The 15313-nt window shown below is 44.9% G+C and overlaps 1 protein-coding gene across 2 annotated transcripts in view; it reads right to left on the bottom strand.

Annotated features, from left to right (window-relative positions):
- CPXM2 (carboxypeptidase X, M14 family member 2) overlaps positions 1-15313 on the bottom strand; it is a 120488-nt gene that overhangs the window by 53646 nt on the left and 51529 nt on the right. For both annotated transcript variants that reach the window (XM_060033887.1, XM_060033888.1), the window contains exon 4: positions 15167-15306. In XM_060033887.1, coding sequence (XP_059889870.1) covers positions 15167-15306 — 140 coding nt within the window. The remainder of the gene's footprint in view (positions 1-15166; positions 15307-15313) is intronic.

The raw sequence follows: 15313 nt of genomic DNA, 5'->3' as shown, positions 1-15313 counted from the left end.
TGCTATCTGACTTTTTAAACTATACACATGATTTGTTAATTACAAAATAAACTCCCTATTCTCTCTTTCTCCTTTCTGCTTCACTCTTCTGGCATTTTCTCAATGTTTCCACCCAGTTCAGGGTCATTTTCTTCCACCGCATGCAATTCCAACGAATTGAGGTGAATTTACATCTTGGTTATAAACAGAAAGCAGGATTAAAAAGCAGAGTTTCTTTTTTCTTTTTCTTTTAAGAGTTCGCATTTTACTATGTTACTTTGGAGAGAAAGTCAGTGGAATTTTACGTGAGCAAAATTGGAAAGCATTTTGCTTTTTACTTCCCGTCGCCTGCCTTGTGTTCTAAATGTATTGCCAAGTGACTACTCTGTTGGCCACGCTAATGTTATTTTTCAGGTAGACTTTAAAGAAAAATCGGAGATCAGAAGGTTATGTAAAAAGAAGGAAAATAACAACTGCTTTGAAACTTAGCAAAGATTTTAACTTTAAAAAATGCTTAGAAATACCATGGGTTCAACATTCCCTCAATCTGGATGGGAGCTAGCGAAGAATGAAAAGTCTCCCCCCAAAAAGAGAGGCCTTGGTAGAAAATAGGAAGCACTCCACCAGGCATGAAAGATGGTATCAAGGAAGCAAAACCCACACCAGGGGAGCTGAACGTTCTCAACCTCAGCTGGAGCAGACAATTCCTGGTGTAGGATGGCATCTTGGAAATGCAAGGGAGAACTGGGCTCGAAGACTCACCGGGCCACGTACTAACCGTGCCACCTCTGGCCTTTGCAGTTCTTTGCAAGAGTAAGTGGTTAGATACTAACTGCCAAGATGCTGCAAGGAACAAAGTTAACACGTATGACGCACTTACTACTGAAGCAGCTCAACGCGCGGCAGATATTTTCATCGTGACTGTTTCGGAAGGAAAGGTGACATCTTCCAGCGCATGACATGAGGCAGCAAAGACTCAGGTGGTCAACTGACTGCCATTCGCCTGACCTAGTGGAAGGGGAGGGGCCAATGCAGAAGAACTCGCACCCAGAGGAATCATGTCTTTGCCTGTTTGAAAGCCTACTTTGCTCCCAAATCAAAACTACGAAACACGGTTTGGAAATTTCTGCTGAGATGGTTGGACACCTACCAGCTACCCCAGGAGGACTAGAAGCTTCTGGGTAGAGGATGACGATGGAAAAACTTCAATTTCCGGACCTATGCTGTGCCTTAACCACAAGTGAGAAGGGATTTCATAATGTGGAGAATCCACTGGCTAGACTTCATGGAGGCGTCTCACACCATGTGTTCTACACAGATATTCAATGTGTATAGATACATAAAGGAAAGAATCAATCTGAAAAAAAGAAATTAATGAACTCAAAAACAGAAACATAGCGGAACTAATAAAGAATGCCAAGGAATGCTTGCTCTTTAAAAAAAGAGGGAAAGAAATGATAGACAAACCACTGGGTAACATAATGAAGAGAAAGAGGAAATTCACAAATACTTAAAAATAATAAGGAGAAAATAATCACCAATCAGAAGAAATTAACAGAATCTGTAAGACAATTTTGTTGAATCAAATACAAATATTTTTGAAAACACAAATTTTCTAGGACAATAGAATTTATCAAAACCGATGGAAGAGACAGAAAATCTAAACAGCCTGAGTACCACAGCAGAAAGCAGGCCAGTCATCAAAGAGCTCCCTACCATGTGTAGCTCCCTACACAACTATATATAAAATAGATAACTAATAAGAACCTACTGTATAGCACAGGGAACTCTACTCAGTGCTCCGTAGTGACCTAAATGGGAAGGAAATCTAAAAAAGAGAGGATATATGTATATATACAACTGATTCACTTTGCTGTACAGAAGAAACTAACACTACATTGTAAAGCAACTGTACTCCAATAAAAATTAATTTTTAAAAAAAAGAGCTCCCCTGAAACCACATGCCTGTATGTATTCAAAGCATAGAAAATTTTATACCAAAAAGCAACAAAGATTGCTCACAGAAAGGAAACTTTAGCCTAATGTCACATCTGAATATTGCTGCAAAAATCCTAAACAAAATATTAGCGAACAATACCATCCATAATTGCTCAAAAGAGATGAAATTCTTAAGTATAAATCTAACAAAACCTGTATGCTAAAAATTATAAAACACTGATAAAAGAGACTGAAGAAGATCTAACTAAATGGGAAAACGTGTTTGTGGATTGGAAGACTTGACACGGTAAAGTTGTCAATTCTCGCCAAGTTGATACACAGTTTAATACGATTCTTATTAAATCTCAGTAAGACTCTGTCACAGATATAAACAAGGTGATTCTAAAATTAATACAGAAAGGCAAAGGAACTAGAATAGTTAAGACAATTTTGAAAAAGAATAATATGGGAGAAATCCATTTACCCAGTTTCAAGACAGTGTATAGCTATAGTAATCAAGACTGTATGGGATTGGCAGGGGGACAGACACATATATCTGTGGAAGAGAACGGAGAACCCAGAAGTAAATCCATGCAAATTTGATCAACCTGTATTTAGCAAAGGTGCAAAACCAGTTCCATGGTGGAAGGACAGTCTTTTCAACAAATGGTACCAAAACAATTACTATAGATCTATAGGCAGTTACAAGATATATCATTCAACCTCACTAAACCTAACACTTTATATAAAAATTAACTCAAAATGGATCATAGATCTAAAACATAAAACTATAAAACTTTAGAAGTTAATAACGGAGAAAATCTTTGGCATCTAGAGCTTAGTAAAGTGTTCTTAGAAATGACACCAAAAGCACAATCCATGAAGGAAAAAAATCAATAAACGGGACGTGATTGAAACCACAAACTTCTTCTCTGAGAAGCCAGTGTGAAAGCCAATATTAAGAGGATAACAGATGAGCTATAGACTGGGAGAAAATATTTGCAAACCACATATCTGACAAAAGGCATATCTAGAACTGATAAAGAACTCTCAACACTCAAAAGTAAAAACACAAACAAGGCAATTAGAACATAGACAAAAGACACAAAGAGACATTTCACTAAAGAAGACATACAGGGGACTTCCCTGGTGGCGCAGTGGTTAAAAATCCGCCTGCCAATGCGGGGACATGGGTTCAAGCCCTGGTCTGGGAAGATCCCACATGCCGCGGAGCAACTAAGCCCGTGCGCCACAACTACTGAGCCTGCGCTCTGGATCCCCGCGTGCTGCAACTACTGAGCCCGTGTGCCACAACTACTGAAGCCCACGTGCCTAGAGCCCATGCTCCGCAGCAAGAGAAGCCATTGCAATGAGAAGCCCACGCAGTGCAACGAAGAGTAGCCCCCGCTCACCGCAACTAGAGGAAGCCCGCGTGCAGCAACGAAGACCCAAGGCAGCCATAAATAAATAAATTTATAAAAAATAAAAATAAAAAAAAGAAGACATACAGGTGGCAAATAGGTACATGAAAAGATGTTCAGCATCATCAGCTATTAGACAAATACGAATAAAGACCACGATGAGACATCACTACACACCTATTAGAACAGCTAAAATAAAAAATAATGACAAGACCAAATACTAGAAAGGATGCAGAGCAACTGGATCACATGCATTGCTTGTGGGAATGTAAAATAACACAGCCACTCTGGAAAACCCTTTCTTACAAAACTAAGCATGCAATTAACACAGAAAATTACTGAGGAAAAAAACCCCCATTGTTTTAAAAACAAAAAACAGTACAAAAAGTTAAAAGGGATAGCTGAACAAATGGAAAAGCCAACGCCACGTTCTTATATAGAGGAAGACACTCTGATCTTAGGGACGCCAGTCCTCCTGCAATTTAATAAGGCATTCCCCTCTAACATATCACCCGAAATTCTTTTGGGGGCTAATTTGGACTTCTTGAAAAATTCATATGAAAAAAGAATATGGCAAGAATAGCCAGGAATATTCTGAAAAGATTAATAATAAGGAGGAAGAACTAGATCTAAGAAATAGTAAAACAGTACAGTACATGCTGTAATAACTATACAGCAGTTTGGTACTGGCATAGAAAGACAGCAGTGAGACGGAATGAAAAGTCTGGAAGTAAACTCCATAGAAGACAGGAATTTAGAGTATCTCGTTAGGGTCACTTTAGTTGGTGTCTTAGTCCCTAAATTAGGCTCTGCTGTAACAAAACACCACAAACTAGGTAGTAATAAACAACAGAAATTTATTTCTCACAGTTCTGGAAGCTGCAAGTCCAAGATCAGGGTGCCAGCATGGTCGGATGAGGGCCCTCTTCTGGGTCACAGACTTTTTGTTGTGTCCTCACATGGTGGGAGGGGCTAGGGAGCATTGTGGGGTCTCTCATAAGAGCACTAATCCCAACCATGAGGGTTCCACCCTCATGACCTAGTGATCTCCCAAATGCTCCACCTATAAATACCATCACATCAGGCATTAGAATTTAACATGTAAATTTTGGGAGGACACAAACATTCAGACCACAGCAGTTGGAGATAATACGGAAAATAAATAATGTTGGGACATCCTAATGGCCATTTGAGGGTAAAAAGAGTCTGATCTATTACATATACCCTACATCAAAATACATTCCATATGGTTTAAAATGTCAATGTAAAATTTGAAATCATAAAAATACTAGAAGAAAACATGGGGAAAATGACTTATACCTTCAGAAGGGACAAGGTCTTCTAAGCATGATATAAACCTTGGGAGACGGATTAGGGTAACCATATAAAAATTCAAAATTTTTGTACATCAAAAGGTCCTCTAAGTAAAGTGACAAGAAAGAGAATAATTGGGAAAAGCATGAGTAGCTCAAACCACAGTCAAAGAACTAATTTCGACTGGATGTACGGTAAGATCTGACAGTGCCCACTGGGGCTCTATCACACTGGAGTTTCATGGCAATGAGTCTTGCTAGTCAGATTCTTCTCGCCCTCCACCTCGCAAGAGATAGAATCTCCTCAAATCCTCAAAAACAACCACCATCAGCCTCAGCACATATCATCTGATGCAGCAAACGATCATTCATCAGCTAAAAGGTCGCTAATAACCACAACCTCTGTTGAATAGCACTGGGTGTCGTCCACTTTCTCATGCAAGTTGGGAAAGCACTATTAAATCCCTTTTCAGTCAGCGAAACAGGAGTCCAACAATCTCTCCTAGTTTTTATGCCAATTTTCTGTTGGAAGCTGGCAGCTTTTTCTTCCTGTCCCTCACCTCCTTGACAGAGCCCAGCAGCCTCAGATCCTGGCTGTGGCTGAGTGATAACTCTGGGCAAGACCACTACTCCGCAGAGTCTAACTTTTGTGGCTTCTAGAAACATTTTGGGGAAAAAAGGTTTATCTTTGCCCTACAATAAGCATGGCCATGCCTGACACTCAAGAACGTTAAGTGATACTGACTCTGGTTCTCTCCCTCTCTCCCACCTCTGTCTGCCGGAACCACAATCACACAGTTAAATGGTTCTGCCACATTCTCAGTGCAGACAAATCTTAGACACTGAAAAACCAACCCACCAATTTATTGGATTTTTCACTTTGGACTAGTTACCATGGCTATCTGAGAATTTAGACCATAGGAGGTAATGTTATAAACTTAGAAATATTGTCTATTTTCCATTACCTCCAGTACAAATTGTCTACCAGGGAAGGAGGGGGGAAATGCCACTTTGGGGGCCAAGTCCAATAAATCTGGGTGAAGGGGGAGGCAGTTTCTAGTTAAGAAGCCCCACTGCAGAGAACTAAAAGAAAAAAAAAAAAAGTATTTAACGTCCTCCAAATCTAAAAGAGACGCTTGAAAGAGCAGGAAGAAAGGAACCAAAGAAATGGCTCACGGGAATCCTAAGGAATGCAGAGGAGAGAACTGGCCCTGCTTCTGTTCAGTTACATTGTGCGTGGAGCATGACGGTCCAAAGCTGGGTGTCTCCACCGGGGGCTTGCACCAGAGAGGGGAGGAGGGCAGCCAAGGCATGTGAGGGCTTTTGTGGGCTGTGGGTACTTTTGCCTCTATTAGCTTTCTGTAGCTGCTGTAAAATTACTGCAAACTGAGTGGTTTAAACAGCACAGATTTATTAGCTTACGATTCTGGAGGTCAGAAGTCCTGAAATCAAGGTGTCAGCAGGGCTGTGTTTCTTCTGGAAACCCTAGGGGAGAATCTGTTTCCCTGCCTTTCCCAGCTTCCGGAGGCGCCCAGATTCCCGGCTCATGGCCCCTTTCTCCATCTTCAAAGCCAGCAACAGCAGGGTTCTTCTCACACTGCCAGCTCTCTGGTTCTCTCTTCTCCTCCCTCCTCCACTTTTAAGGACCCTTGTGAATACATCGGGCCCACTCGGATAATCCAGGGTCATCTTTCTGTTTGAAGATCAGCTCATTAGCAACTTTAATTCCATCTGCAATCTTGAGTCCCCTTTGCTACAAAACCTAACATATTCACGGGTCCTTGGGACTAGGACCTCAACATGGAGGAACAAGAGGCCCCTTCTTCCATTAAAAAAAAATTGTTTTTAATCATATTTTATGACTGCATTGGTATAAAGATGAATATATTAACGTTATATATTTTCCTCGACCTAAAAGTTCATTTACTTTCTCCAGATTATAAAAGAAGTTCAACACTTTCCTGGGCCCCTAAAGGTTATAAGGCCCCAGGCATCGTGCCTGCTGTGTCTGACAGGTAGGTCAGCCCAGGGGCAGCCATGCAATGTCCCTGAGAAAGTGCTCAGATGAAGTACAAACGAGCCCACTCACGGGGCTTGAGGCCTGGTGAAAACCGAGAGTGGTAGTGGGAGAACAGGGAGCAGAAAGGACAAGCATTTTCACAGGCTCTCCAAGCCTCAGTTTCCTCATCCACACAATGGGGACAACAAAGGGACCTTCCAGGCAGAGTCACTGAGACACCCCATGAGGTAACACAGAACCTCAGCAGCTCGAGTCTAGGCATTTTATTTAAAGGAATTTCCTGCTGACCAGAAGTATCCAACAAAATACAGATGTGTCACAGGAAGATTTGCACAAAATGTCAGGCTCTACTTCTCCGCCGCAAGGTGACTGATTCAGTTCTGAAGTCTTTCCTGGCGGGCGACTGGGGGCTCTGGAGGTTCAACTCTGGATGGCTGGGGGCTTGGGGGCTCGGAGACGGGAGGGGTGAGGTGAAGCCACTTCGTAAGTAACTGCAGCCACAGTTCATTGAGCATCTTCTGGGTCCAGAAGGTGTCAGCGTTTTCCATCTGCGTCTCACTGAACGCTCAACACAAGCTCTTCTCCCAAACCAGGAAACCGAGGCTTGGAAGAGTGAGGAGAACACCCGGACCACCCACCTATGCAGGCCTCCAGTTAACATCTCTTAACATCTCTAAGACCACGCATGGGGAGCTAGGGCCGTTGGGGAGAGACCGTGGTCTGAGCACTCCAAGAGCGTTGGCTGGAGAGAGGAGAGAGGGATGGGGGAGAGGGGAGTTAACACGTGAGCAGTGCCCTCCACCAAAGAAGGGAAGGATCTTAAGAAAACAGCAGGAATGACAGACACTTGCAGGGTACTCACCACGTGCCAAGGACTCTCTTAACTGCCTGATGTGTATTAACTCATTTAATCCCCACAGCAATCCAGGCACTATTATCATCTCCATCTTATAGATGAAGGAACAGAGGCACAGAACAGCTCAGAAACACACCCAAGGCCTGGAATCCCAGCCTCACTCTGGAATCTGAACTCTGATCCGCTCGGCTATACCAGGTGAGGACCTGGACATCTGAACAGGAGGGACACCAAAGGAATACGAGAGCTGCGTCCCCACGGGATGTGGCTTCTTTTCTCCCAGTGGTTATGCACTAAAGAGCCCCCTATGGTGGGCAGACACTGGGATGGGGGTGGGGGCCGTGCAGCCTCAGGAGAGGACAGTATCAGGACACGATCTGAGCGTTCTGAATGATGGAGTAGGGGCTGGGGATGGCAATCATGGTGACCTTCCCCGTGCAGTGCACTGATCTAACACTGAGGATTCAGTGGCAAACCAGAGCCAGGCCCCGTCTGCTCCCTGGGGGTGACACCAGTGCAAGTACAAGCAAATGACCAGGGAATCAAACGGGGCCAGGTGAGGACACAGAGCTACAGAGAGTGGGCTTCAGAAGGCTGGTCAGAGAACGCCTCTGAATGCAGGGAGGGTTGCGCCTTCAGGCGGAGGAAATGGCAGATGCAAAGGCCCTGAGGCAGGAACATGCTTGCTTATCTGCAGAACAAAGAGAAGGCTCCTGGGCTAGGACTGAACGAGCAAAGGGAAGCAGGTCAAACTGGCAGTGGCAGCCAGTCCACACAAGCCCTGTGGGTGCAGGCGTGGGAGCATTATGTGAGCCAAGCTGGAGACGGAACAGAAGAGAAGAAGGGTGAGTGCACCCAACAACCTTCCGGAGGGTGTCCTGGGGAGTCAGAGCCAGGGGACAAGGACCCTGGAATAAAGGCGGGTGGAAGCTTTATCTCCACGAAGGAGTTCTAGCGTTGCTTCCTTTCCAGAGATTTTACCTTCTGAGAACTTATTCCTTAGTCACTGGCGCCCAAAAAACCAAGTATGGGCCATACTGCCACGAGGGAGAGCTTTATTCAATTTCAAGTAACTATGCCTGCATTGTGGACACATAACACAAAGTGAAGAAATGACTGTGTGCCTGGCCTTCTACTTGAACTTGGAGATGTTTTCATTGAAACCCCTCCATTTTAGCCAAACTCAGCAGTTCAAAACCTGACAGTTTTCAAAGAGGTTAGAAAGGAGTATGGAAACTTCTGTCTCCCCCGCCCTCCACAGGTGCCAAACATTTCATTTTGCCAGTAAGTGGGGGGGGGGGGGGACGCAGCAGGACACGTGTTGAAAACACACGCACACTCTCTCCTGAGAAGATGGGTAGGTGATTTATGAAGCACCAGCAGCCTCCCTTTGAGCCCTGCTCCCAGGGGCTGCCGGCTGTCCTCCACACTCCTGGCCCAGCCCGGCGCCCCTTTCCTCTGCGCCCTGGCACGCTGCTGCGGGGTTGGGGCCCAGACTGCCAAGGTTCAGTCTCCAGGGAGTGGAAAACCAGATGGAGTTGACGAGAAAGGGATGGACCGGGTGGATACTTCTCACTGTGGAAACCAGAGGTCCAGCCACTGGGCGGAGCCCCAGGCCAGGAAGGTATTGGGGAGGTTCCACCTCCATCCCTGTCTCTGGACCAACATCCTCAGCGCTTCTGATTTGCCTCTGCCTCTTCATTTTCCTTCTCACACAGACCCCACCATCTCTTCAGCTGTCTCCCGATCCCCCCTCCTGAGCTAGGGTCCAGCGCGTCTTGGAGGTTCTCCCTACAGGGACAGCACTGAGCAGCGAAGCCTGCAACCCCAAGATGCCCAGACACCTGCTCCTCTCCGGCCCTGACATCCAGTCATCACCTGGACGGCCCCCGTGCAGCCCCCAGGTGGCCAGTGTCCTCCCCTTGCAAGTTTCTACCTTTTCTGAAGCTTCCTCTTCCTCAGGGGCTCTGTGAACTTGACCTTAGCTTCTAGGGAATCAGCTCTCTAGCTTTGACTCCTTCCTGACCAGCCCTGGATCTCAACCTCACAACCCTTCACCCTTAACACGCCGTGTCCTACCAGGTCCCGCAATGCCCTTGTCCCTGGACCTCCTCCAGCTGCACCGCCACCAACTCTCCACCGCCCCCCACAGGGGAGAAAGTGCCAACGGTGGCAAGTGGGACCATTAGGATTTTATTCCATGAGCTCGGGGGCCCAGCCCAGTCCTTTCTACAAAGGGACAGGGAATCTCCCTGGCCTTCTTAAGTTTCCAACCCCTAAACCTGCCTCACTCACCGTCTGCAGAGGACCTGCCTCCTACGCCACCAAGAATAGAAAACCCTCTGGTGTGAAGGCTCTGAATCCATCTCAGCACTTGCGCCCTGACTCTTCTATCTCGGGATAGGAGACCCTCCTCCTTCCAGGTGAACCCCCGCACCCGTGTCAGCGCCACCCATGCCCCTTAGGGACCTGCCCCATCGGCCACCTGCCCCTCCTGTGAATACAGCTGTCTCCAGGAAACAGAGCAGCACACAGGCCTTTCCTCGACCTTGTCTTCGTCTGCTTTGGGTACCCCACCTCCTCCTTTGCTTCACCGTCAGAATTCTCAAAGGGGAAGCCCACATGAAGAATCTCGGCTAAGACTCTGCACCGACAAACAGAAGGCAAGCTTCTTCAGGCTGGGACTGTCCTTTCCACCATCTTTGTGTCCTCAGCCATGAGGCTGGCTCACAGCACACGCCATTCATCTTGCTCTAATTAGCCAAACTGCTTCTAAAAACTACAGCCCGCCAGGCAAACCTTCCCCAGCCCGCACCTTGCAAACCCATCAAACTGCTGTTTCTCCCTAAGGACACATGTACAGACTCTCAAGAGAGGATGAGAACTGTCTTGTTTACTAAATAAAGTTTAAAACATTTGGTTATTTTAAATTGCCTGTATTTTGCCCAAGTTATTAGAAGCATCTATCCACTTCAGACAGAATAATTAACTTTTCAATCATCACATTGGTTATAACTGCAACACTCATAGATCTAATATACTTCCTGAAATCAGGAAAACAAAAGATTGGCTTTTACTAGTATATTAACATTTCTCTAAATTGCAATGTAGTGGGGAAGGATTGTTTATATTGGTGAAAAATATAAATTATTCAATATCATGAAAATAATTATATTTTATTACTTTCAAATAGTATGAATTATTTGAAAATTATTACAATGAGAATCATAAAGTTTTTCATCAACTTGGTTAGGAACTCATCCCGGACCATGGCTAAGCGTCGCGACCTGCCGTATCACCTTTCACAGGTCTGATAACAGACCTCCTACCCCCATCCCACGACGTGTACGGTGCCGATTCTAGCTGACCTGTCAACATACTGGACTCTTCCAGACTGAGCGCTCCCTGCAGGCAGGCCAGTTCTTATACAGAGTGCTTACTCAGAGTGCTCAATAAACAGATGGGAACAAATAAGATGATGGCTGTTCATTTTAAAATACCAACCACAGAAGTTTTATAAATGAAATATTTTCATAGTGTTCTGAAATATATATTGTAACTCCAAAGTGCTCCTGTCTTCTAACAACCAGATAGATGCTACTTAGAAACAGCAACATCCATTTGGCCAACCCCCAAGAGCCATCCCCCCATTTCCCCTCCATTTCTAAAACATCACCAAACAAAGTGCAGCACTCTGAGATTATGGTATGTCTGCCCATTTAACTAGAAAAAATGAAACTCTAATTCCAACTCTGCCATCGCTTGTCTTTTGTCTTCGGTCGAATTCTACATCTGCCTGTTACCCTGCAGGATTCAAGAAGAAGCAATCCGCGCTTGGAGTGCTGGCAGGATTGTAACTTGCAGAGAGGCACCCTCAAGCTGTTTAGTTTGCTTGTTACACAGTGATACTTTCATAATGCATCCTCCAGGGGTGGTCCTGTGAGGGGTCAAGGGGAGGCCAGGCAGGCAATGCTCTCCCCACCACCATATTCATAGGAAGCAGCCTCATCTGTCTGTATTTTCTAAATGTTTCCAGGAAAGACTCTATATGAAGGAAGGTCTGTGGCTAAAAATAAACCTTGAAAACCACTGTTCGCTCTAGGTGCAGAGGGAAGCAAGTCCCATTTATTGAGCTCTTATTACATACTGGGTAATTTTAAAACATCGTAACATAATTCCATTTAACTTTCACCACATCTTTATGAGTTAGACAGTAGTTAACCCATTTTACAGAAGAGCATACTGAGGTTCAAAGAGAAATCTCGTAACCAGCAAGAGTCAGCCATGACATTATTCCAAAGCCACATTGTTTTATGTTGCCTCCACCTCTAAACATCCTTATCGCTTCTCAGTCTACTCTTTCCACGTCCCCTCCCCTCTCCCCCTTACAGTTTAAGCCTGCTTTCAGTCATTTACACTCACAACTAATTAACTCATTACCATTTGGTGTGAATGACTCTTTGCCAATCTGCTACTTCCGTACAATATTCATTCATTAAAGAATCACTGATTGAGCATCTATTAGATGTCTGGTACTGGGCCAGGTCCCAGAGACACAGACTATCAAGGCATTGCCTCTATCAAGTTCTCACAGACTAGCGGGGAGAAATATGGAAACCAATGAATAGGAATATTGAAAGTGGTACCGTAGATGGCTGTACTGGGAACAGCACGGGGATAGAGGCCCTGGAGAGGGAAAGAAGGACAGCTACTGTCTTCCTTACTATTGATATTTGGTGATTTCTGTGGTTGGCAAGCTTTCTGGTCACAGTACCTCCAGCGCCTCTGGGGCAAGGGGCTCAGACACCAAAATGTACCCGAGACTGTTTCCTCCTCACTCCTTAGTACAGAGTCCGATTCCAGGAGGTAAGATCAACTGAAACTCATCAGATTTCATTTCATTGTCCCTGACCTGAAATACATTTATACATTAAAAAAACTGACTCTTAAAAGCAATTCTATCCCTTGCCTCCCTCTTAGATGTTCCTGTCCCGGGCTTAGTCAAAGAAAGATATTGTTCTACTGCAATTTCTTATTCACCCCAAACCCTCTTGTGTTTCCAGCTGAAACAGAATGTAAACAGTACTCCTACCCTGCTCTTTCTTTCTAATCCAGTAATAACCCAACTACTGCTTCTCTAATGATACTGAGTAGACAGGTTAATATACAAGCATTAAGGTAAAATCCCTGCTCTCATCCTTACTGATGACCTCAGATCAGTCTTTCTTTCCAAGTTTCTATTCTTCTTGAGCAATTCAACTTTGTTTCTTCTAAAATTCTTGCCTTTCAGAATCTACACAGTGAAAACAATTGTTATGGTAATAAGCCGCTGATTACAGCAAGACACACCACAGAGCAAAAATCAGCTATATGTGAACACACACATAAGTGCTACTGAAAAGTAAAGTGAATAAAATGTGAGTAGCACAAATACATAACCAAATGTTGTCAAAATGTACAAATTATCCCCGCTCTGGAAATTCATTTGAAGGAAGTAATTCAAAGGAAGAAAAAAGTATATAAACGCTTTCCTGTAAAGTATGTGATAGCAGAGAATTGAGACGGTGATAGAGGCATGGCTGAGTAAATTACAGGCTGTTAAAAATGATCATTATGAACTCTGAGTAACAGCATGAAAATGTTATGGATATGTTTTTAAATTAAAAATAACAATTGCATATGTAATATGATTACAAATCTGTAGAAAAACTATGTTTGCTTAAGGACAGTGGAATCACGGGTAATGTTTTTAAATGTTGTTGGAAGTTACAGTATTGTCTTTACGATAAAAAAAAGGTTCAGAGGAAAACATGATGAGTCAGCCTGACAACTGTCATTTTGTAAGAAAGTCCCCATTACGGCGACAATGACGGGCAGTTAAATGTGAGCACTGATGCCACGTTCCCTCCTCTTATCCCGGTTTTACTTATTTATTTGTTTGTTATTTTTTTGGGTTTTTTTGCGGTACGCGGGCCTCTCACTGCTGTGGCCTCTCCCGTTGCGGAGCACAGGCTGCGGACGCGCAGGCTCAGCGGCCATGGCTCACGGGCCCAGCCGCTCCGCGGCATGTGGGATCTTCCCGGACCGGGGCACAAACCCGTGTCCCCTGCATCGGCAGGCGGACTCCCAACCACTGTGCCACCAGGGAAGCCCTGGTTTACTTATTAACGTTGATCTTTCCAGGCATTAAAATGAATCTAATCAACAAAGACAGACTTTACATGGTTGCCAACTGGTAATCAGTAAAAACTGAAAGGGACCCAGACATGGGATTTGAGTGTGCAGTATAGTCAGGGCAGGGGGAGGGGTGGCAGGACAGGAGGGCTCTTTGCTAACTAGGTCCACAGTCCGTTCCCTAATGTCTAAATATAAGGCATTTGTGCTCTTGGCTTCTCAGTGTAGACAGATGTTAGAGGAATTGAAAATTTCTTGTTTAAATTAAGAAAGCACCCAAGGTCCTGCAGCCCCTCCTAATTCTTGCCTAACGCCCAGTCTCTGCATGTTTGCCGTCTACACAGCTTAAGCCACAGGACAACCCCACAGATATAGTCCTGCCTCTGTCTCCACCACCATCCCTGGGCTGAAGTGGAAAGGTTTTGTTTTGTTTACATATATGTTTTTTGTTTATTGTAGTAAAATGCACATAACATAAAATTAACCATTTGGAAGTGTGCAATTCTGAGGCATCAAGTACATTCACACTGTTGTACAACCATCGCCACCAGCCATCTCCAGAAATTTTCATCGTCCCCAACTCGACTCCACGCCCATTAAACAATAACACCCTATCCCCCTCCGCCAGACCCCGGCAGCTACCGTTCATCCTCCTTTCTGTCTCTATGACTTTAACTGTTCTAGGAACCTCATGGAAGTGGAATCATACAGTGTTTGTCCTTTCGTGTGTGGCTTATTGCACTGAGCATATAGTCCTCAAAGTTCATGCATGTCGTAGTGTGTGTCAGAATTTCCTTTCTTTTTAAGGCTGAATAATATTCCGTTGTATACACGTACCATGAGATGAGTTTTAAGGAGCTACAGCCCACCTCTCTTGGGACTACTATTATTACTGACCCAGCCCTGATCCCAAGCTCAATTCTGAACAATGGGCTCTTCCATCTCATTGTCGGGCCCCAGACGGACTCCTCCTTCAATTCTACTACTCCTCCAGTGGTTCTTTATTTGGGAACCTGCTTAGAGTTCATCTTTCTTCCCAGAATCTGGAAGATTCATCCCTTCTACCCCAGGACAGTGGCTGGAGACCATTACATGTCACTCACTGCTTGTGCAGAGTTCCTACATTACGCTGTGTTCAGCCCACCAGTCAGGGCACCAGTAGCTCGCCCCAGATCCAAGACGGCAGCTACCTGCCTACCCTGCCTGAGTTTGACAACACCTCTGTCTCCTCAGCCTAACCCATGGATCCTTCTCTCTGCTCCGGTATCAGGGAAGGTGTTGATCCAACAGATGCACCTTCCCAGCATGTCTACAGCAAGGCCAGCCTCCTGTCCTCACTGCAACTTTCTTCCTTTCTATTGCCTATCCCCAGATACCTCTCTGCCACTTCCCTGACCCTGTCTAAACTCTAGAACTTTAGACTCAAGGCACAGAGTCTAGGAAGCACGGGTCCAGCCACACTTACAGCCAGAGCGAGTTCCTCCCTTGAGTGATGACACCAGTGAACTTGGTCAGACGTCTGGCATCCACTTCAATCCACTGATGGAGGTCGTTCCTTCCCGCGCACCACGCCCCGTCGTAAAAATCATTTTCATTAATACCTGCCTGAAAA

The sequence above is a fragment of the Delphinus delphis genome, chromosome 16 (genome assembly GCF_949987515.2).
Source record: "Delphinus delphis chromosome 16, mDelDel1.2, whole genome shotgun sequence".
NCBI lineage: Eukaryota > Metazoa > Chordata > Mammalia > Artiodactyla > Delphinidae > Delphinus > Delphinus delphis.
This window is presented reverse-complemented; position numbering and strand designations above follow the sequence as displayed.